A 24,688-nucleotide genomic window follows, 5' to 3' on the forward strand; every position below is an offset into this window, starting at 1 on the left:
TTTGGAGTATGACAGTTCTCGACAAAGTAAACAATATTCTTTTTTAGACAGAACATTGTCCTTTCTCCTGTCATTGACTCAATACACTCATATTAACATATCCTTTGATGCCGTCTCACATCTCTACAATCCTCTCCTATTTCCTGCTTTTATTTTATTTATTTTTTACTTCAATAAAGCAGGGCCCATCCTTCTTTTCCTGGAAGGTGACAATATATTGAGGACAGAGAGACATCATATTGACATAATGTATCCCTCTTAATAGTTCATTTGATTACATTGCTGTGATTAGACAATATGTGCTAAATGTAAAATATTGTTTAACTCCCAAAGCCGGCTTAAAACATGTTGCTTTTGCCAACTAAGTCACATATTGCATGTGGCTAATATATGTGGTACTTAAATAATGATAACATTGATCTTCAGATATTGTAGTTAACACAATACCAAACAGGCCAATCTGCCGTGACAGCAGGAGAATTGTCTTCTTTACTGTGCTAGTGCGACATCTAGTGGCAAATAAAAAAGTCACTTAAAATGGAAAATGAATGAGTTCGGTTAAAGCTACAGTATATTTCTAGAGATTTGTGTAACCAAAAGCCCCAGCAAGGTCTTAAAAAGTTTAAATACAATGACATGCAGGACTTCAAATACAATGTGCTAGTCAAGAATGCAACACAACAAAAATGTAATTCAAACATGTTTAATTTACTTTATTGGATTACCAAAGAATAAAAATGAACTCATGTAAAATTGAGTTAACATAGCCATCCAACAGGATTGTTTGTTACATATTAAGGAAATGAAAGAAGCAGTTTGAGATGTTGGCAATTCTTAGGAATGAGGAAGAAAAGCCAGTTTACCTGAACAGTATGGGGTAAACAAATTAAATAATGATATTGAGAAATAATCCTTAAAATTAACTAAATATGTTGCAAGATAAATATTGAATAGGAGAACAGTCACCAGAAAAACAATTGCTTAAGTTCTGACAGAGACCAACATTTTTAGCAAAACATTTGTATTGAATATTGCACTTTTACAAGGAAATCCTAAAATATTGGAATTTATTGCAGAAAATGTACTATACCGCAGAGAACTATTTATGTGCAAACATTATTCTGACGTCTATTTCTTTACTTTTCTCAGCTTCTCCCACTGAAACTATTTACAGAGTAAACTGAAAAGAGAATAATCCTAGACGAAATAGGGGAACCACAGTACATTTTAAAAATAGATATTGACAAAAATAACGCTCTAATATACATTGAATAAATTAATAGAACGTTTTCAAGTGCAGCAGCAGCAACAACAGCAACAACAACAACAACAACAACAACAACAACAACAACAATAACAACAATGTTCTGTATTTCAAAAAGATTAAACACAATAATTTGTGTAAGAGATCCAAATTATGTCAGTAGAGGTCAGTGATACAGTAAAACACACATTTTACCATTTGTGATATGATTTCATTCTTCACAGTGCTGGGGAGTATGTCCCCAGAGACTTTTGCCAGTATATGACAACAATCTTACATACAAACAATGGAAAAGTCATTTAAGTAAGATTTTCTCCCTTCAATGATGCACTATACTTCCCCTATTACAGTAATCTGTAGTAATACTTCCTCAAACACTTGCCTCTATTCAAATGTCAGCGACATGTTGACAGTAGGCTGTCCAGTGAGTTGGTACGCGGGCAGCAGTCACATTATGTAATTTACACTTTAGTGAAATTTTTCTGGGAAATGGCCCTAAAAATACATCAGACATTCCTCTTCATCAAGCACTCAAGTTTCCTCTTTTTTGTTTCCATTGAGGCGTATTCCCTCCCTGAAGAAAAGAAAGAAAAGGAAGGGATAAGTCAGTTTTACAATATTTCATGTAAAGGTTACAAAAAGTAAAGGCAAAGTTTGTGCTTCATCTTACTTTTCAACAGGTTGTATTTGACATTACCTATGAATTAAATCAAAGTATTATTATTATATATAGTTATAAATTGTAATCATCCACTTACTCCTCATCTTCATGAATGTCTTCATTTTCTCCTGGAATCAACATAGAAAGTGCTGTGAGTTTTTTCAAGTTACGGAGTCATTCTTATTCTTTCATTTTTGTATTTAAACAAACACAACTTGTGAAACACCTAATATCTGTCCTTACCTTTCTTACATTTCTTGCTTTTACACCACAGCAACGTAACAACCATAACAACCATAACACCGACAGCCAACACTGCGGTTATCACATGAGGCCAGGGAGGATCAGATGTATATTTGGGTTTACCTAGAGAGGAGAACACATGGAAATTAGTCTCATAAACATATGGACTTCGACATATGTTCTCTGTTGATGGCATAACCATGGATACAGTTTTAGTTTTTTTCCCCTTATAAGTCTATCTAAAAAAATCTGTTTTTGATCCAACTACAACTAACCTGAATTAACTTTTTTTGCGACAGGTACACATGCCAGGCACTATAGATCAAATGAAAATATACTGAAGCAGAAATTCAGCAGCATTGGGGCTGAACTGTGAAGTTCAGGTCAAAATTTGACTCGGTTCAATACATGTCAGAAAAACTAATTATGTTTTAACCAGCCTCTGCTATACAGTACTATGTGCTACTATTGCTAGTTAGCCAATGTTAGCATGTTTAACTAAGATGGTGAATTTAGTTAACATTTTACCTGCTAATGTAAGCATTTAAGCTGAAAGCCTGGCTATGTCTAATTACATCCTAACAGACCTGTCGGCTTGGCTGTGGACTTGGTTTAACCTTAAAAATCTCTTAACTGTCACACAAACTCTTTGTCAACCATGTAAAAGGAGTTTTAAAAATCCTCACATATTTCCATAACATTTGCCATATGCCAAGTATTGCCTTTTACACTTACCAAAACTTGCAAAGGGTTTAAAAGCACACCATAGGGACAGTTATTTTTTAAAAAAAGTTTAGGACTCACAGACTGACAACAGTTCTGATCTGAGGTTGCCCACAGAGCAGCTGATAAACATCTCTCCATTGGAGCAGTTGAGGCGTGCAGTGCTGGAAGTGTTGACCAACTCGGTGACATTATCTCTCGTAATGTTGTTCGTAGCCTTCAAAGTGTGAGTCTGTGATACGTTCCACTTCACTTCTGCTTGCGGGAAGCCGCCATGCGCGACACATGTCAGTAGGCAACTCAAGAGAGGGCTTTGATCACAGCAGTCCATTGTAAGGACAGGTTTACTGTAGTTTCCTATGAGAGTGACAGAGACAAAAAAAAACACTGCCATTCATAATAAGTTGTATTTCCTGCATGTCATGCTAACTTTGAGTCCAAGATCACAAACTCACAGATCAATTATGACTTAGATAGTTCTGGATTAATGCAAATGTGTTGTTTTTTGATACTGAAGTCTATTATCAGGGGTGAAAAGTTATGTCACGTGATATATAACCTTTTGATCGTCTCCCTATTCTGCTTCCAACCTAAATAAATTAGCTTGGAGACACATAAAGTAGTCTTGAAATTAAGCTTCCTTTTCTTGAAACTGCATCCTCGCTTTAAGTGTAACTGAACTAAAACATGGGTTTAACAACTGCATGGTACAACAAAATATCCTAACAACCCACAACTCAAACAATTACATTTTAAAAGGTTAACATACTCATACCTGTGACACTGAGGTGCATGTCAGTTGTAACATGGCCTAAGGCACTGCCAATGTACATGATATGGCACTGATATCTCCCTTGATGTGAGACATTCAAACTGGACATGTGCATCGTTCCCTTCTTAGTGTCGATTCTTGTGTTGCTCCATACCGGATCCATTATTTTCTTTCTTTTATAGTATCCATTTACGAACGTGTTGCCCCTTTGAATGTACATTAATTCTAGTGTGCTATTTTCATCAATGGGGCAGTAAAAAGTCACATTTCCACCAACCACTCCTCTGTACTGATTCTGAATCAGTGCAGCACTTCCTGTAGAAGAAAAGGAAGCAAGGACATAATGAAAAGGAAACAAGGACATAATGTTAGAGCATGCTAAAATAAAAGTATCTTCTAGAAATTAACAATCTTTAATGGTGTGCACATTTTGATCACAGAATGTCTGAGTAGGAAGCATTTTTGTATATATGCACATACATATAATACAATATAAATAATGCACCATCATTTTAAGTTGTCTAAATGGTAGTGTTGAATTGAACACTAATGATATAATTTAACATAAGAAATAAAAGAAAAAAGGGATAATGTTCTATAGCCATAATTTGGTTTGTTATGTTGTCTAAAGATAGTAAAACCACCAACAAACAGTTTGACATCTGTAAGAATTTACTTCATAAACACAAGATAAGAAACATACTTGTGTTTGTGTGTGTAAAGGTCGGGAGTTTCTGTTTAGACTTAGCTCCTCTCATGACGTAAAGGAATAATCACAGTTCCTCTTAATGTTTTTGTAAAATACACAATTGTCCCTTTCATGTTTTACATGATGTGAAGGTCAACATATTGAACATGGCGTTATAGTGAGCTGAAGGTTTCAGTTGTTATTGTAACTTTCTGTGTAGGTGTTTTTGGTAATACCAATAATGTTTAGGTTCTGTTTTGACGGTCCAGTTCTGTGTTGCTAGCTTGACTTTGACTTTTTCTTTGTCTGACATTTGGTGCTGTTTTTGGTATTTATAGTTGTTTTATTCCAGCTCTACTGAAGAAACCAGATAGGAATATAAGTTTGATAAGGGTGTCTGGACTTTGATAGTATTTGCATTGGCTTTAAAGTAATAGTTTGGGAAATAGAGTGTTTTCCCAAATTGGTAAAATAATCATTTAAAGCCAAACGATTGAGATAAAAAAAAGAATATGTAGAGCTTCAGAGTTGGATGATAATTATCTGCCTATTCCTGTCTGCCAGCAAACCTTTCTCATTATAACTCAGTTATTTCGATTATTTGGAGCTCCAACACTGCTGGTTTCTAATCTAATATAATACATTTGGTACTTGTTTTCGATCAAGCAAAGTATTGTGATATCAAAAGTCCTTACGGTATGCATGTAATCTATTTATATATACAACTGGTTCTACTGTAAACCAAGACAAGAGTGTGTTGTTAATGCACTGATATGAGGTGAACTGCTTACCTGTGACAGAAATAGCACCAGTCATAATATACAACTGGGCCAGCCGGAAGAGGGAACTCCTTTGGTTTATAGGAACACAGGAGGAAGCATAATTAAAATGGTTTATAATTGTTTTCATGGTTACCAAGGTAACACTGGGAATACCCAACCCTGTCTCCTAAAAATTACGTTCCCACAGAACTAAACTGCATTCTGAATTACGTTTAGCTTGAAACGTATTTACTCCCACGTTACGTTCGTTATGAACGTATCTAAAATACGTTTATTTTCTACATATCTTCTAGAAACATATTTTCTCCCACGTTACGTTCCTTATGAACGTATCTTAAATACGTTTATTTTCTACATATCTTTGCCATTTATTGTCTTGCTTATAATAATGATAATAGTCATTTATAAATATCATTTTAGAGCACACCTTTGAAATCGAGAATCAGGCTCGATATATGGTTAAATTAAAATCAGTAGGCGAGGCTGTAATTTCGCCAGCTGTTACTCTCATGAGCGAGGCAGAAAATAATAGTTTTAACATGACAAAAAGCTGCTGTGTCGTTTACCTCAAACATTAAAACAAATCCAGAGTTACGTGTTTCTGTACTTCCTCTAAGAAGAAAAGACAGTAAAAGAAGAGCTCTGTGGCTTCAGGCTTGATCGCCGTTCAAATGACAGCGTTGGTTTCCCCAAAAGTGGGCGGGGCTGTAAAGTGACGTAGATTTTACTATCATCTATTATTCAAAACCATTCTATGTATTCTAACGTAAATTACATGCCAGTGTTTTATCTTTTTATTTATTTGTTTTATTTTAAATCGTATAAACGTCTGTGAGGAAAATAAATGGGGTTTAGAGCCTCAAAATACTGAAATCTGTATTTTTTAAAAATCTTTTCCTTCTAATTTGTTATTCTTTTCTAAATAACACACTGTTATTTACTCAACAATAACACACAATTATCCTTGTTTTTATTTATTTGTTTAATTCTATAATCTTGGGCTTTTTAGCCGTAAATAAAGTCACCAGAAACAGACGGGACATTTCGAGATTTAGGATGGCCGAAGACACTACATTACCCATAATCCCCAGCTATCGTTTGGGACTACAGTCCCGTTGACAAACCCCGTGATGTTGGAGTGGTAGTGCGCCAAGGTTACGCCGAGCGTCAAGCTCTTTGAAATGGAACGAAACCACGGCAGACTATTCAAAACTGGACTCCAACGCCCCCCGAGAAATACACATGCTGGCTATTGTGTTTCGCAACATGTTCTCTATGGCACGTATCTACTGGGAATTGTAGTTTTAAAAGACGTTTTTCCCAAAATTAGAAGTTGCCAGTATTAAACTGTGTACAGCCCTGGAGGTTTAGGCGATAGGAAACACATTGGTGTGTACACATTTAAAACATGTAATTACTAAATGGGTAAAAATCGCTTATATCCATAATGGGCAGCATTAATATATACCCACACGACAGCTTACTTTGTAATTCTACTCCACTACAATTCAGAGGTTAACCTGGTATTTTTACTCCACTACATTTAGTTTAGTTACTTTGCAGATTCTGATTAATGATGTGAAATATAAACAACCCTTAAAGCAGACTTTAGTTACACCTGAGTAAAATTCAGGGAAGGTGATTGTCAAGTGCCAACAATCAGGAGAAATATTTGATAGGTGGTGCTTGAGAAGACGAAACATTTATCTGCAGATCTCTATAAAGTATATTCATTACTCGTTATTCTCTACTAATAGTTAATTAAAAACTGTATAATGGCTATTTGCACATCCCTTTCAAGATTTCAAGATTTTCTAAGGTTTATTGATCATATACACAACTTGGGTCGCAGGTTCCTCAACAGCGCATTACAAGACATCTATCAATATGTGTGTGCCTCCACCATTAAACTGTCATATTCTGCACATTTCTTATTCTATCTACATACATAAGAGTATAATTAATGTGTATAATATCAGTTAAAAGAAGTGCTTCAACATAGTTAACATTGCAGGAAAGCAATATATTAGACGTTAAGTACTTTGTCAGGCTTAATATTCATCGGTAGATAGATACCCCCAAAGCTTTTTTCTTGTTTAAAATAAGACCTTAACCTAAAGTATTCTTTAATGTGTTAATAAAGGTTAATTCGTTTTTCTGTTTTGCACATCCTCCTATTAATATCTTTGTACATCCGGCACTAAACTGTTTTATTGTAGAGATCACTTATAGTATCTTCTTGACTTTTTATATTCTATATTTCTATCATTGACCTTCTACTTTCCCCCCTATGAAAGTATGTACTCTTAATATTGTTTTCATCAAATAACATTATTCAACAAAAATAATTCAATAACGTGCTTTAACCACTAGGCGGTGCACACAAGGTACACACAGCATACTAATAATAACTTTGTATTATTAGTGTAGAACACTTATGTATGTATAATATCTGAAGATGTGTAGTTTTATTCATGTTTTTACATAATTTTACAGGATATTGCTATATTATTTCACATGTTTTACTTCTACACATTAATATCTGATTTGTAAAACATCACAGACAGAAAGGTATATCTGTCATTTAATGGTACGCTATTGAAATTCTGAATCCATAGATGTGTCTCCCATCACCCAAATCCCCTGACTATTCTCTCAACTCAGTATTTACATTCTTATATTCAAAGAAAATCAGTAATATCTTTAAAAACTACAAGTCCTTTTCTATCAGCTGTGCACCGTTATGGTGTAAATATAACCTATTATCTACCAATTGGATCAAATATAAAAGTCAGCCGAATTACTATTGATACTGCAAGGAGACGTATTTTGTGAAAAGAAATTGAAGATGTTGTTTAATTGTTGATATATTTATGATCCACATCAAGTATTCAGTTTTGGCGGCAGTTCCTCATGTTTGTCTAGAAGTCTTCTCATCAGGGCTCTATAAATAAAGAACTACGGCAGATGTATAATATTTAATGCAGCCGAACCGTGTATTACAATGCCGTTATGTGATGACTTCCAAAGAGAAAAGCAAGAACACTCTGAATTAGGTATTATTTTATGTTTCGTTTTCGGATATCACAACTTATTAACACCATATCCCAGCGTTTATTGCGGCTAAAACCTCCAATCAACGAGCTTCAAGCTGAGGATCTTGGGTAATCAGTTCGGTGGGTTTGTGGTGTGTATCGCTCGAAATGTCCCGTCTGTTTCCGGTGACTTTATTTACGGCTAAAAAGCCCAAGATTATAGAATTAAACGAATAAATAAAAACAAGGATAATTGTGTGTTATGGTTGAGTAAATAACAGTGTGTTATTTAGAAAAGAATAACAAATTAGAAGGAAAAGATTTTAAAAAATACAGATTTCAGTATTTTGAGGCTCTAAACCCCATTTATTTTCCTCACAGATGGGAAAAAAGTCCGACATTATACGATTTAAAATAAAAACAAATAAATAAAAAGATAAAACACTGGCATGTAATTTACGTTAGAATAAATAGAATGGTTTTGAATAATAGATGAGAGTAAAATCTACGTCACTTTACAGCCCCGCCCACTTTTGGGGAAACCAATGCTGTCATTTGAACGGCGATCAAGCCTGAAGCCACAGAGCTCTTCTTTTACTGTCCTTTCTTCTTAGAGGAAGTACAGAAACAAGTAACTCTGGATATGTTTTAATCTTTGAGGTGCAATAAACGACACAGCAGCTTTTTGTCATGTTAAAACTATTATTTTCTGCCTCGCTCATGAGAGTAACAGCTGCCGAAATTACAGCCTCTCCTACTGATTTTAATTTAACCATATATCGAGCCCGATTCTCGATTTCAAATGTGTGCTCTAAAATGATATTTATAAATGACTATTATCATTATTATAAGCAAGGCAATAAATGGCAAAGATATGTAGAAAATAAACGTATTTAAGATACGTTCATAACGAACGTAACGTGGGAGAAAATACGTTTCTAGAAGATATGTAGAAAATAAACGTATTTAAGATACGTTCATAACGAACGTAACGTGGGAGAAGATATGTTTCTAGAAGATATGTAGAAAATAAACGTATTTAAGATACGTTCATAACGAACGTAACGTGGGAGAAAATACGTTTCTAGAAGATATGTAGAAAATAAACGTATTTAAGATACGTTCATAACGAACGTAACGTGGGAGAAGATATGTTTCTAGAAGATATGTAGAAAATAAACGTATTTGAGATACGTTCATAACAAACGTAACGTGGGAGAAAATACGTTTCTAGCTAAACGTAATTGAGAATGCAGTTTAGTTCTGTGGGAACGTAATTTTTAGGAGACAGGGTTGGAATACCAGTGACACAGAGATGAGTACAAACTGTGTGACAGAAAGAAAATGCTCTGCAACTTCATAGTAAAATACCCCTGGCCCAGAGATACTGTCATAAGAGGTAAATATGAGCCACCATTGCAAATATTGACTCAACCGGCCCCTCCTCTGTCATCAACTGTCATTATTTTTAAATATTACTAAACCAAAGACTGTTATGGTAGCAACTAAACCATTGTCCTATGATTCACAGCAAAGTACATTTATTGTAGCATGATACAACCTGTATATTGTTGAAAATATATAATAACTGGTTTCTGGAGATCAATTGTGGCTGGCTTGAAGAAAGGCTGCTGTCAGCATTTTGTAGGTGTTTGAAATACAATAATAAGGATGAGGTAATAAAAAAAGGCAAAGGGTACTTACGGGAAACACTGTAGGTTGGAAGGGAATGCCTGTTGAAAAGAAAAATCAATTTAAGTGATAGTATTGATTCTTTTTTAATTTAATTTGTTGTCTTTTAAATCAGTGCACAGGAGCAATACTCATTCAGGAATTCATAATCATATTTGGCCAGTGAGTCACATGCTTAGAATATTTTATAAATCAAAATCTTAGACATCTTGTAAACTGTTAAACACATGGATGTCGTATTTGCTGCCTTGGGGAGTCTGCAATATAAAACCTGCCCTATCACCTATCAAACCACAGATTTATTTAGCATTTACATATTTGAATAGTGTCTTATGTGTGATCACGTTGTGTGTGGAATTCTACGGAAACAAAACAGTATCTGAAATATCCGACTGGCCTTTTACAGTAAGTGAAGTTAGGGTAATGGTTTCTGTCATCCTGAAAAAACAAACCTTGTTTTGAACACCAAGATTCAGGAAAGTCCCATTGAGCATTAGGCAATAGCCCCAGTATCTGCCAAAAAAACCTACCTTCACACTTGAGACAGTAACTTCTCATATTCTTATATTTCGTATGAAGTATTATAAAAGTATATTATAAAAAACAACCATCAGTTAATAGTGTATTTAGTTTTAACTTGAATATTTTTGTGTTTTGAGTCAAAACACGAGTCAAAACACGAGGCAAAATGCATCACACGCCCTACAAACGGTCTTTCTTAACTCATACTCACAGTCTAATAACACGTGTTACATTCACTCTTTCGAGGAACATTCTTCATATTCAACACTTTGCATTTAAAACACACATTTAGAGAATATGAAGTTAAAAATAAGAAAGCATAAGCAGAAGTGTCTTCTCGACAGAAACCACATCTGAGGGAATCCCCAGGGGCCACGTGAATACCTAAAGAACGGTTCATTGTGTTTCCCCTAATTTCTATGACCGTGTCTGTCTTTTACAACAGCAACCAAAGTATAGTAATTATCACATGTAATGTAATAAAACTGCATTAAGGACAACTTTAAAAGAGCTAATGCAGATTGTCTTTGTTTACACTGCATCAGAAAAGTCTTAAGTCCTCTCTTTGGCATTGTTTGAGTCCACACTTTCGTTGTAATGGACTGTGCAATAGAATGTACACAAGTTTTAGAAGATTTCAGAAAGCGATGGCAAAATATTGCATAGCATTGATTGAGCGTTATGATTGACTGTGTGCGGTCTACTATCACGTATCTATCATCACCTACAGTAACAGAGAGTTTAACGTTTTTATTGAGTCTTTAGACAGAGAGTTTCGATATGGGGAGTCCCCTATGACGTAACGTGATTTACAATCGATGATACATAAATGACTGCATGATTTACACTAATCAGATAAGCTACGAAACCACATACCAGATTCACACATTGGATTCATGTTATCTCACATTTAGTTTAATTCATTTTAACGTAGGAGAGGTTTGACACTTCTTATGGTTCAAGAATGTTCAGGGTGAAACCTATTTAATGTGAGTGAGATACTCTAAGAGAGTAAAGAAAATGATCTCTGTCTTTGTCACAAATATAGTTATACACACAAGGATATATTCAATCAGCAGTGCCTATTTGCAAATAGCATTCCTACAGTGATATGTATAGATCAAGTTCACAGAGGCGGTATGTTGGGAGTTAGTTTACTTAAGGATAAAACTAGTCACACACACACAAACACACACAGTATTTGCAGGCTGCTGCTCAGTGTCCTTTCAAGTATTTTTTGGATACAGAAAACTATGTACATGCATGAGAGACTTCCTATCTGACATTATAGTAACAGACAATGAACAAACTTATCCATAACAATAACATTAAATGTTATCATAAAAGACATAGGAAAATAAAACAAACTAAGCTCTTACCATTGTGCTGTGTCCGCTGTCTTAGTCAGAATGAGAGTGAGAAGAAAATACACTTCCTCTTCATTCAGAAAGAAACAATAAAAGGGGCAGGGCAAAACAGACATGTGACAAGCAATGACACACAATCTGATGTCAACCTGAGCAGGTTTTGTTTGTACATGCATGTTTTAAACAAAGCTTGTTATATCTTTGATCACAGCAGATAACTTATTATAACATGAGAAAACAGGTGTTACAATAGTAACAATAACAATGGCTTTGTTCTATGTCAGTGTGCAGTAAGTCACTTTGAGATTTAAATTGAACATTATGACTTACTGTTGGGAAGCCTAAAGAAGGCTTCCACAGAATCATGTTTGTCAGGACATTTAGGCTTTGGCACATGTTATATCACAGCGGAAAAATCTTCATGACCTTCCCTGTCTGCTAACTAGCTCATTCTCACTCTCATCAGACCTTGTGGTATGAATCACAGTCAAATGTTACAGTAATATGCAGTATTGCATTCATATTCTGCTGCTACGATTGGTTTTATTTATTTTCTGAAGGAAGGCATCACATAACTAAGTCACAAGGAATGCAGAGGGAGGGGGAGTAGGATACTACAGATCATAGTAAGATAATTCATTTAATCAGTCAACTCTTATTTCATAATCTTAATGAGACATGATGGGAGAAGTGGAAACTCTCCTATCCAAGAAAAACCTTTACAATTTAGATTTGTATTTCCTTAAATAAATAATACACAAATGTTTTATTGTGCAAGAAAAGAGGCAAGTGTTACTAAACAGGCCAACTGTTTCCCTTTTGGGTAAAAAAGTGGCCACTTGGGACACAAGAATACATTTGAATATTTCTATAGAGCAGTGGCATGCATCATTTACGATAACATTTGAGATGCATTATGTTCAACTGTGTGTCTCTAATCCTCCATCTTACACATTGCAGAAAAGAAAAGAGGGTGCTTGAATGCCGGTGATGTCACACAATAACTCAGACACCGCTAATGAGATTTTCAAAAAGCACTTTTGGATACAGGTGGTGTAAAACATTTTCAAAAAGGTCCAATATGCTCCCACAGCTGACACTGTTGCAGATGACTTGTGGACCACACACCACAATGGTATTATTATTACAATTGTGGTGTGTGGTACACAGAAAAAAACGTTTGTGTTTCACAATATTTTTCTGTGTACATTTAGAACATCTTTTCACTTCTGTTTCTGCTAACTTAATGAAGTGTTAACTTCACTTTGACATTTGAAGAATACAAATACATGGTTTTGTCACCCAGTTTTGACTCAGTGTCTCTGCTCTTAGTCTTTTCTTTATTCTTTGAATAGCCTCTAACTACACTGAACAAAAATATAAACGCAACACTTTTGTTTTTGCTCCCATTTTTCATGAGATGAACTCAAAGATCTAAAACATTTTCTATATACACAAAATAACCATTTCTCTCAAATATTGTTCACAAATCTGAAAAGATCTGTGATAGTGAGCACTTCTCCTTTGCCGAGATAATCCATCCCACCTCACAGGTGTGGCATATCAAGATGCTGATTAGACAGCATGATTATTGCACAGGTGTGCCTTAGGCTGGCCACAATAAAAGGCCTCTCTGAACGTGCATTTTTGCTTTATTGGGGGGTCTGGGGGGGTCTGAAAACCTGGTGAGGGGTAGGGTTAGGGTTAGGGTTAGGGTAATGTTGTGAATTGAGTGGCCCATGATGGTGGTGGGGTTATGGTATGAGCAGGCGTATGTTATGGACGACGAACACAGGCCACTCGATTCACAACACCCTAACCCTAACCCTAACCCTACCCCTCACACCAGATACTGACTGGTTTTTGGACCTCCCAGACCCTCCCAATAAAGCAAAAATGCACGTTTCAGAGTGACCTTTTATTGTGGCCAGCCTAAGGCACACCTGTGCAATAATCATGCTGTCTAATCAGCATCTTGATATGCCACACCTGTGAGGTTGGATGGATTATCTCTGCAAAGGAGAAGTGCTCACTATCACAGATTTTTTCAGATTTGTAAACAATATTTGAGAGAAATGGTTATTTTGTGTATATAGAAAATGTTTTAGATCTTTGAGTTCATCTCATGAAAAATGGGAGCAAAAACAAAAGTGTTGCATTTATATTTTTGTTCAGTGTAACTAAGACATTAAACAGGGAATGCCTGGGGATTTTCGTGTGTATCTCTGAAAAGTTTGATATGTACCCAGAACGTAGAGCCACACAATGACTCATCCCTATTATATTCATAGCCCATCCCAACGCAAGTCGGTAAACCACTTTATATCTGGTTTCTTTTTGAATCATCTGACTTTAAATGACTAATTAGGTAGTTGCCTAAATGTACACAAGTGAAATAGCTAAATAGTCATTGTTAATAGAATGTAAATTACTGTAAGACATCATTTGTTATTGTCAAAGGCAACATTTTCATTCCATCAGGTTAAGAATTGCATTCCATATCAAAAATACACTTACACTATATGGGTGGCATGCATGTTTGTGAAGGTGAATTGCTGTTTCTGGTATAATGGGATAAATTAGAGCTTTATGTATTGGATAAGAGGGTATAACAGGAATTGTACATCCAGGTAAAATGTAAGACTGCAAAGAAATATATAAATCAACAGTTTGCATATTTATTACAAAACTGATGAAAAGACATTATAGATAGTCAAGCGTTATGTGGAAGTGAAGTTCCACCCCCATACTGCCCACAGCACAATACATTTCCTGTATACCACCTTTCTTACAGTATGTTGTTATGTGGGCTGTACTTGGGAGGAAGGGCTGATAACACTTTGGTTTACAGAAATCACTTCTCACTATTCTAGGGGATTTTAAAACTCAAAGACTACCTCATAATCTAATAGCTATCTGTAACAACTTCCTACGTACAAATGCATTGCATGGTGCTACAAAGAGTGCAGTTGGTACTGCTATCTGCTTGTTTCTGAAAAGCAATCTTTATTTGTTTGTGCTCCCGAAATAAATTGTAGTGAATGTTTGTCAGTCAGAGAATATTATTTACATGTGATAAATTAAATTGGATTGAACAACAATGAGAGGTTTAGAGGCTGTTTTGAGAAATGCACAAGATTGAGTATGGTTATCAGTGTTATTGGTTAGTCTTTGGTCAAAAGATAAAAAATATGTGTGTGTGTGTGTGTGTGTGTGTGTGTGTGTGTGTGTGTGTGTCTGTGGATGCTGTGTGACAAAAGAGTTTCCCTTCCATCTATATGCGGTCATTGAAAGAAATGAAACTCTGTTAAATATCAAGGGAATCCCTGTCCTTCTGTTTTGTCTTTTGTGTGTGTTGGTGTTAAGCTAGGTCATTCTTCATTATCAGGCATTGAAGTCCTATATAAAGATTGGCCCTATTTCAAATTCTAGTATAAAAACAATTCTTACAATGGGCTCATCCTGAATAACATTGTTTTAAAAAGATTTATCCGGACATACCATAAATACTATAAACACAAAGATAAGGGATAGTAGGTTAACCTGACCAAGGTTTGGAAGGAGACATTAAAATATATGATGATGAATGTTTTATGATGACATCCTTTTACGACTTTTTCAAGTATGACACATGTCATTCTAAGAAAAAGGCATAAGTAATACAAACAATGACTGACTACACCGTTGTTGGGAAAATACTAACAACGGTCTTGCTTCATTGAGACACTTAATATTGAGTCATTATAAATGTTATTAGTATCGCAAGTGATTTGTCTTTAGCAAGTAAAGTAAAAATGCTTACACAAAGGCCCATTGTAGTTTTATAACCAGTAGTACAACAGAATAAAAAAACATGTGTCTCTCTTTTTGGAGTAAATCTAAATAGGAATTATTAGGTAATGCTGAATGCATTTAAGCCGTAATATATGTTAATAAATATTTCAACAGTGGTGGAATTAACCAAACTACATTTAGTCAGGAATGTACTTAATGTGGGGTTCATGCAGGCTACTTTCCATGATACTTTCCTTATGGATTTTAAACTTTCTAACTAATAGACGCCTCTCGGACTCTGTCATCACTTCCACAGGCTCGCCTCAAGGATGCGTTCTTTCGCCCCTACTTTTTATAATGTACACTGATAAATGCAGGAGCATGCAAGACAACAGCTACCTGGTTAAATTCTCTGATGATACCACCCTCTTGTCTCTCCTTAGCGGCTCAGAATCAGGCCACGAGGGAGGCTGTAGCTCAGTGGGTTAGTGTGCTGATCTTCGAATCAGAGGATAGCAAGTTCGAGTCCCACTGCAGTCAACATGTCGTTGTGTCCCTGGGCAAGACACGTCACCCCAGATTGCTCCTGTGGGGATTGCCCACAGTATTGACTATGTAAGTCGCTTTTGATAAAAGCGTCTAACAAGTGACATGTAATGTAATGAGTGTGCTCTTACTGATTTTATTTCCTGGTGTGATGACAGTTTTCTGGATTTAAATATCTCTAAAACCCAGGAATTGATAATTGATTTTAGACGTCACAAGGATGTTCCTAATGCATCATACACAATGACAAGGTAAAAATTGTCACATCATACAAATACTTGGGCACCATTTTCGATGACCATCTCAAATTTGATGTGAATACTGAGTGTATTGTGAAGCGGGGTCAACAGAGAATGCACCTTCTTCGCAAACTGAACTCTTCAGGCCTTTCATTCTTTGTCGTTTTTACCAAGCATTCATTGAGAGCCTTATTTTTTTTAATTTTATCTGCTGGTTCCATAGCCTTACACTGAAAGACAGGAACAGCCTGAACAACATTGTTAAAACCTGCTCTAAGGTCATCGGAGTGAAACAGAGAGATTTAAATTCCTTCTGTAACCAACAGATTCTGCGGAAAGCAGAGAGCATTCTGAACTCTCCAGGTCATGTTCTTGCAGATTAATTTCGTCTGTGCCATCAGGACGAAGATATGCTCTATACCTGCTCTAAAGACTTATCGCTTTGCAAAATAATTCATCCCTTCTGCACTCAAACTTTTAAATTCTTGAAAGGCTTTTAACTTGATTATTTATTTATTTATTATTGTGATGCTATGAACTATTTATCGTGTAAATTGGAATGATCCACATCTGTGCTCCCGGGTGTATCTGTGTGTTTTCTTCCTGTATGTTCCTGCCTGTGTACATGACACAAGCTGCTGCTCATAACCAATTGCCACTTGCAGGATTAAAGTTGTTGATTGATTGATTGATTATAATGCTATTTAATACTTAATCCAATAAATTACTGAGGGTAATATTTTACTAAACCTACAATACAAAATTATATGTTATTAACACAAAATACAAATCAACTAAAGCACGACTATGTATTATGGAAGATTCATTTACCCAGCAATATATAAAGTAATTTAAGTTACGGCTACATAATGCAACCTTAAATACATGTACATAATGAATCAAGACATATAATACACTTATTTAAAGTTGATTATCTTTATGATTAGAAGATGTGCCATCGTGGAAACATAATGCTGCCTGGCTCTGTACTCTGCACCTAAGTAAATGGCGTAAGTAAATTGCGTAGGTTTCTATTTTTGCTTTGTCACGTGGTACAGTGGATCGTAGTTGCTACCTGGCAACCACGCAAGCATATTCTTGAAGAAACATACAGGCATGAGTAACAGCTTCCCTCCATGAACTGTGTTACAAACAACTTTAAAGGTAGTATGCTTATTGGCAAAACGGTATGAAACCAATGCTTCTGTTTGCTTACTAGCGTGCTGGAGTCAAGCCAGCTAGCTAAAATGCTTAACTTTAATTTAAAGAGATGGTGACGTTAGCTAGCTAGCTTGTGGATTTGTTGACCTCCTGTAGCCATTGTTTTGTAATAATTCTGCGCCTTAACTTTGTAAACATTATTTTAGTCTTTGCCATGTAAAGCAAATAATCTGCTTTGACAAAGGAGACTGGCTAAACACATACTAACTTTGTATTAGCACTAGCACCTTCGATAGTAGCGTTATAATGTAAGTTAGCTAATAGTTTAGCAGCAATACTCTAGTAACGTTAGCACTGCTCTCCCTTCAGAGACTTAGCTGAAATGTTAACGTACTCAATTATCTTAAGAGCAAAGTATCTGGCGTAACGTTATAGTTGTTTAGAGAATGCATAGAAACTTGCACGGGCATGTGGTTTGAGAAAGGCTTGAAACTGCTCTATTTGCTTGTTTCTGGGTCGACAGAACAACATTACGCACTAACGCTAGGTTAGAACGTAACAAACGCTGGTAGTAGCTTTTGTCAAAGTCTGATATGGCCCCAATTTATTTCATGATGCGGCAGTAATTGGTCTGATTCTGGGTGTATTGGACATGTTAGATGGGTTTTTATGTAATAGATACATCCTTGTAATGTGTTTTGCTTATTATTCAAGTCTATTTTACATGAGTGGCAAAGTTCTGAGTCCTTCTTTCCCACATAATACAATGATATGTCTGAATTGACATCTAACTGTGTTCTATGAGATATTTCAACCCTAAAGGAAGCTTTGAAAAAAGCCAAATCTGAGCCCAAATGATCTGTATAAATAACATTAAAACTTAAATTCACAATGTATAGTGCTTGTATTACACAATAATGACCATTAAGCCATATTCATTTTATATTAAGCCATATCCCATTAAGCCTTATCCCTCCCACCGTGCAGTCTTTACAGTGTTATTTTCTGTATATTACAGGTTTCTCAGCATCAGTACATCACTGTAGCTGAAAGATGCCCCACGGTTCAGATGATGCTCGCAAAAGGTTCATCTTGACCACAACAGGAAACTTCTATGGGATAAAACCTTCACCGTCCCTGACTGACAGCCCAGAGCTCAATAACTTTCTGGACGATGGAAATGAGTTTGTCCTGTCCATCAGCAGACATGACGGGGACCTTCACTTGTCAAATAAGGTAACACAAACATATAGCATCATTACAGTGTTTCAGTTTCTAGTGATCAAGATATCCTTGTGAAATAATTTGCCTCTGGGCTCATAAGACCAACAATCTAACCTTTCAACTAATGCTTAATGTTTTAAAAAGACTAACATGTACAGCTTAAAACCCTAGTAGGGCTGTTTATATAAGCACATTTAAAGTGGTTTTCCATAATAGTTTACTTCGTATATGTGAAAACAAACCGCCTCATCCTATGCATAGACAACACAAATGTACTTGACAACAAAGCAGTGGCTTACCCCGCCTCTTTTTACATATTTGATCGCTCTTTGTCAGATTGAAGCATCTGGGGAAAACAGAGAGAAGGTGTTGGTGTTCTTCAAGCTGTATCCCACAGTCATCACAGAAGACAACCTTCACCATAGCGTCCTTGTGTCGTCCATGCTGGAGTCTCCCATCAACACCCTCTACCAGGCTGTGAGACAAGTCTTTGCACCTGTACTGCTGAAGGTGAGCCTGTCTCTGTGTATTCAATCATTCAGTATTAATAGTACCGCCAACAAAAGTAGAAGAATCCACTCGACCACACAGTCAATAACAATCCACAATAGTATGAGGAGGTACCATTCCCCAAGCTACTATTTGGAACATATTTCAATTTGAATAATTCAAAACAGTTCATACATTTTAGTTAGAAATAAACACTTGCATTCATCTATTACAAATGAAAGGAAAAACACATCTAAAGTCATTTAAAACAAGTACTGGAAATACATATAACAAGACCATTGGGACATGTAAATAGATATACCTTTAAAATGTTATACCCTTAAGTTTTGATTAATGTTTTTTTGTGGCCAAATAAAGCACCGGTAGAGAACAAGACAATTCAGTCTAAAACTTGGAAAATGTATTCTTTGCTTTACCTCTCTGTAGGATGAGCGCTGGCGTTCAGCATTTGACCCTAAGCTGGCAGCTCTGCTGAGTGAGCTGGAGCTAGGCCTGGGCTCAGTGGTCCGCCAGTCAGGAGACCATCCCTCTGCTAAGAAGGGTCGCTCAGAGGAAGATGTCCTCGGTATGCATAAACACATTTTTGCTAAATGAAATACACAGGCCTTAGCCTTAGTGCCTATGATCAAGTAAGGGTTAAGGTTTTTTTTGTGTATAGAAGTGGTGTAACAATATACAAATGATTGGATTACACATTTAGCTAATAAGTGTACAAAAAGTGTAATCTCAGTACACCTATCACAAATACTAAATAAATGTATGGCTAAACAATATCGGTTCACTTCATAAAACAAGTTGTCTTAACCTCTTTACTTAATTTAACATGGGTAAATTATTATTTTGAAACATTGTACTTTTCTCTGGCGATGCAGGCATCCTGACTCCCAGTGATGAGTTCCAGTACTGGGAGGACCTGGCTGAGTCTGCAGAGAAGAACAGTTCGAGAGAGAGGGCTTTATATATCACTGAGCAATTTAAACCCATACAAAAGGTATACATGCAAACCTTTATGTATCAATATTGATATTCATATTTGTATGTACGTTTACAAATGTTCGTAGTCTCTCAGAAACAAGTGATGCTGCTATCTTCTAGTTCACGCTGTTGTTAAGCGCACTAAAACTCTATTTCGTTTTCCATCCATACATTTGACAAAATATCCCTTTTTTATGACTTAAATACTTTATTTATTTAGTTGATACTTTTTTTTAAAGGTGCACTGCAGACAGATTGCACATCAAGTTAAGCAATAAAAACAATGCAAACATTAAAAAAGATGTTCCCTGTTCAAATGGATTTAGCACGTTTTGTCTCATTGTCTTCATTTTAATTGTTGTATTTCATTGGATGCCACAAACAACAGGAACATGCAATGATTCCACACATGAAATTCTAAAAGACCCTTTTTTCAACTTGGTACATGTTTTACGTTTGAAACCTTTATCTTAACATTTTCTTTATTTTTCATATAGTTTTCAGAAGTGTTTAATAATTATTCTACAACTGATATTCAAATGGCAGGGAACTATCTTTGAACTAACTTATGTGTCTCTCTGTGATTCCACCAGGAGTACGGGGGTCTTGATGGCCTTTCCATGCCTGATGTTGTGGATCTGGTGGAACAGAGTAAAGACAGTCTGGATGATGTTTGGAGACAAACTGATTTTGACCCTTACCCAGAAACGCGCATGGTGCGACTCATGGATGTTATTGGTGGGACTCGCACACAAACAAAAATAGGAAATGAAAACACATTTACGTCGATTACAAGATCAGTTAGCTACTGAGGTTAAACAAGAAACGCAATCTCTTGAGAACTGAAACTGACTTCCGAGAAACAACTCTATATACAGAACATGGCTTGTCAATAGTTAAATGTTGACCTTTTTGAGATTTAAGGGAGTAATTGATAATGTTGACTCAGTACTTCTGACATCCTACATAAGAAATATTACATTCCCGTGAAATGTAGACAGTTGTTTGGCAATCTAAGATGATCTGTTTGAGCATGTGTACTTTTCCATGCATGTAGCAACCTTGTCATTTTTTATTGTTGCTATTCTTTGTGTACTAGGTGGAGCCCTGGGAAGATATGTGCAGAAGAAGCTGAGTAGTCTAAAAATATTTGAGGAGCCTTTTGTATCCATGAGAGAGAACCTGAGGACGGGCGTTTCCATCTGTGAACAGTGGGTGGTAGCCTGTGAGCATCTGACTGGACAGGTATGGAAGAGATCAAAATGAGGATGAAATGTGCACAACATTTTTATAAATAATATGGTTTATACGTATAATAATAAATATAAAATGAAATCTAAATGAAGATCATCAGAGTGTCTGTGGTAAACACTAACCATGTATTAAACGGCCTTTTTTCTCAGGTGTGGAAGAGACATGCGCCACACCCCTGGAAAGGAAACAAGCACTGCCCTCAAACCCTACATTGCCTCGCTAAAAGATTGGATGAGGTAAGTCATCTCCTGACATTGTGGTTACATTACATTTAGTGCTTGACATATATCTGTCTTGGTTGACCTTTCCTTGTTTTTGCTCTTCTGTAAAAAGAACAGACGTCACATTGAGGTGGAATTTCCACATGTCATTTATTTTAAAACAGAACATGGAAAAAAAAGTGAACCACTAACGGATTCAAAAAGAGAATTGCACATTGTGCACCTTATTGATCCTGAAAGTAACGACACTGATATTTATTAACTGTATTCTTTCAAACATGTTTTTGTTATCAGTTTAGCATGCTTAAGAAACATTTTTATATTGTGTCTCCCAAACCCATTTACACAGCATCTTAGGAATGGTGCCATAGTCTGATAAGTCAGTCACAACTTGTAAGTCATGTTGTTGACTCCTGCAAGTCGGATAACCAAACACGTAAACAAAACAGACATAGATAACTTGAAAACACTCTCCTTGTCTTCCAGGTGGTGACTCTGCGTATCGTTCATGAGAAACTGCTGCGTCTGCTACCAGCAGGGAAGCAGCAGGCTCTGACTTCAGATCGAGTGTTTGAGCCTTTCTCTGGACTCAACCCTCTGCATTACAACCCCTACACTGAGGTTAGTAGGGTATTTCCATGTGACACTTCTGAATGACCTTGTTTTAGCCTTTCATCATGACTGAACTTTGTGATTTTCAGTGCATTCATGCATGCACAATATGGTACAGGTTCTCCATTGCATGGCTGCTTGCCTTCACATAAAGATTAATATCCAAGCTAAGGGAATCCCCAATAATGGCGCGTTTCCACTGCAGGCCTCGCTCGGCCTCCCTCGGTTTGGTTAGGCCTTATTAGGCCCAGCTCACTTTTATGCTGCATCTCCATTACAGTTTAGGAACTGGGGCAGTTACTATAGTAACGCAGTGTAGGCGGAGCCGTGACGTCATCTTCAATGAGAGCCCCAGAAAAACAACACAGCCGTTATCTCTTAGCACTCAGAGCTCACAGCTCCTCATATCTGTTCAGAAACTAGACAAAAGTTAAACAAGTACAAACCACAGACTGCCTGTGTCATGGCGAATACAGTCGCTGGTTTATTTATGTCTGTATAGGCCGTTGTTGTGAGTGTGGACGGTCGGAGCATATATAACGTTAGCTTAGCCAAGCTCCATTTAGAAAACACGCATTTTAAAAGGGTTTTTCGCCTGCCGTCTGTCTGCAGACTTGTCAAAGCATTAATTCATGGTTTTTACTAACCGGTATCAGTATGTTGTTACTTCGGCATCATTTTGAAACGTGTCCATCCATCCATCCATCCATCTTCTCCCGCTTATCCGTGGTCGGGTCGCGGGGGTAGCAGTTCCAGCAGAGAGCCCCAAACTTTCTTTTCCCTGGCGACATCAACCAGCTCTGACTGGGGGATCCCAAGGCGCTCCCAGGCCAGCGAAGAGATATAATCCCTCCACCTGGTCCTAGGTCTACCCCTTGGTCTCTTCCCAGCTGGACGTGCCTGGAACACCTCCCTAGGGAGGCGCCCAGGTGGCATCCTAACTAGGTGCCCGAACCACCTCAACTGGCTCCTTTCGACGCGAAGGAGGAGCGGCTCAACTCCGAGTCCCTCCCTGATGACCGAACTTCTCACCTTATCCCAGGGGCGGACTGGGACTACAATTCAGCCCTGGAATCTGATCCAGACCGGCCACATTCGGGGGGTGGGGGGCGGTGGCATCAGAACAAAAAATTACAATAGCCTACTATTTATGCAGTTCAAGGGATAATTCTCACCTAAAGAGGGCGGACACTCCTCAGATGTCTTAAACACATGGGACATCGTAAACACACAAACATACAGTACTATTTGTAATTAGCCTAGTTATTAGAAATCAGCTGTTTATTAGGATGCATTTGTGCAGTTCAAGGGATAATTCTCACCCACCTCTTGCTCTTGCCCATGCTCTTGTATGTGCCAGTTGAGCTGGTTCTTCCGCCAGCTCAACTCTCTGTCCCTCATCATGAACGCAGAAGGCTGGCTGTATATCTGAATTTGCACCCTCATCATTCTCTTCATCATCTTGCACTTGTTCTAAGCTGCTGCTGATAGTGCTTGTGGCAGCGCTGCTGCCAAAAAGATCTGTCAATTTGCGACATTTATATGCTTCACCTGCGAGTGATTTCACAATTTTTCCTCTTGCCTTCTCGCCCCCACCGTTTTCTTTGATTTGTATCCATGTTTTTTCAATCTCCCTGTCTGCCGCATGGGTCTGCCGCAGCGTCTAATCCCTTCTCTTTGTGTGGCCGGTCTTTTTTCTTCTTCATGTGTGATTATTTGACAGATAATAACCACACAACTGCATTAGCGGCCTCTGTCGGCCGTCAGCGCAACTTAAAAGATGACGTTAAACACATTTTTTTAAAGGGCCGGCCGGCCGTCAACAGCCCTTGACGACCGGCCGTTCTGTGGTTCTCCAGATTCTACAGATGGCCAGTCCGCCCCTGCCTTATCCCTAAGGGAGACACCAGCCACCCTGCGGAGAAAACCCATCTCGGCCGCTTGTATCCGCGATCTCGTTCTTTCGGTCATGACCCATCCTTCATGACCATAGGTGAGGGTAGGAACGAAAATGGCCCAGTAGACAGAGAGCTTTGCCTTCTGGCAAAGTGAAACGTGTATTACAATTAAATCACGGTCAAATATGTTCATCTTGTTGTAGTTGTAGCCCCCTTGCCAGCGATTCTCTCTCTAGTTTAGCATACTCAGCCCGACTCAGCCTGGTTGTTCCTGGCGCTAGAACCACGATTTAGTCGGGAAAGAAAAAAGGTGAAAAAGTAGCCCCGGGCCAAGTGGAAACGCAACCAAAAACGGGCCCCGCACGGCTCGGCACGCTTAAAGCGAGCTACCCGCTGCAGTGGAAATGCGCCATAAGGCTCACAATTTCTAGCTGCAACCAACATGTAAGCATCTGGCTGAATGGCCGCTGCGCTGTACATATTCCACCCACCTCGTCCTGAATTGACTTTAAACCCATGTAAAAG

The 24,688-nt window shown here is 37.3% G+C and overlaps 2 protein-coding genes across 6 annotated transcripts in view; one reads left to right on the forward strand and one right to left on the reverse strand.

Annotated features, from left to right (window-relative positions):
• Window positions 1–687: 687 nt before the first annotated feature.
• On the reverse strand, window positions 688–11,780 carry LOC117552270. The gene is made up of 8 exons (XM_034225622.1): window positions 11,762–11,780; window positions 9,873–9,901; window positions 5,143–5,201; window positions 3,667–3,978; window positions 2,973–3,248; window positions 2,169–2,291; window positions 2,023–2,053; window positions 688–1,838 (listed from the first exon to the last, which is right to left on the reverse strand). The coding sequence occupies exons 1-8, from the start codon at window positions 11,762–11,764 to the stop codon at window positions 1,796–1,798; spliced, it is 876 nt and encodes a 291-aa protein (XP_034081513.1). The 5' UTR covers window positions 11,765–11,780; the 3' UTR covers window positions 688–1,795.
• A 5,603-nt stretch (window positions 11,781–17,383) lies between these two features.
• Window positions 17,384–24,688, forward strand: part of LOC117552140 (cytoplasmic dynein 2 heavy chain 1) — a 150,713-nt gene continuing 143,408 nt past the window's right edge. For all 5 annotated transcript variants that reach the window (XM_034225393.1, XM_034225397.1, XM_034225396.1 and 2 more), the window contains exons 1-9: window positions 17,384–17,472; window positions 18,488–18,705; window positions 19,030–19,203; window positions 19,630–19,768; window positions 20,076–20,194; window positions 20,772–20,916; window positions 21,278–21,423; window positions 21,582–21,668; window positions 22,140–22,274. In XM_034225393.1, the coding sequence (XP_034081284.1) occupies window positions 18,523–18,705; window positions 19,030–19,203; window positions 19,630–19,768; window positions 20,076–20,194; window positions 20,772–20,916; window positions 21,278–21,423; window positions 21,582–21,668; window positions 22,140–22,274 (1,128 nt within the window). In that variant the 5' untranslated portion in view covers window positions 17,384–17,472; window positions 18,488–18,522. The remainder of the gene's footprint in view (window positions 17,473–18,487; window positions 18,706–19,029; window positions 19,204–19,629; window positions 19,769–20,075; window positions 20,195–20,771; window positions 20,917–21,277; window positions 21,424–21,581; window positions 21,669–22,139; window positions 22,275–24,688) is intronic.

This window comes from Gymnodraco acuticeps, unplaced genomic scaffold, assembly GCF_902827175.1.
Source record: "Gymnodraco acuticeps unplaced genomic scaffold, fGymAcu1.1, whole genome shotgun sequence".
NCBI classification, from domain to species: Eukaryota; Metazoa; Chordata; class Actinopteri; order Perciformes; family Bathydraconidae; genus Gymnodraco; species Gymnodraco acuticeps.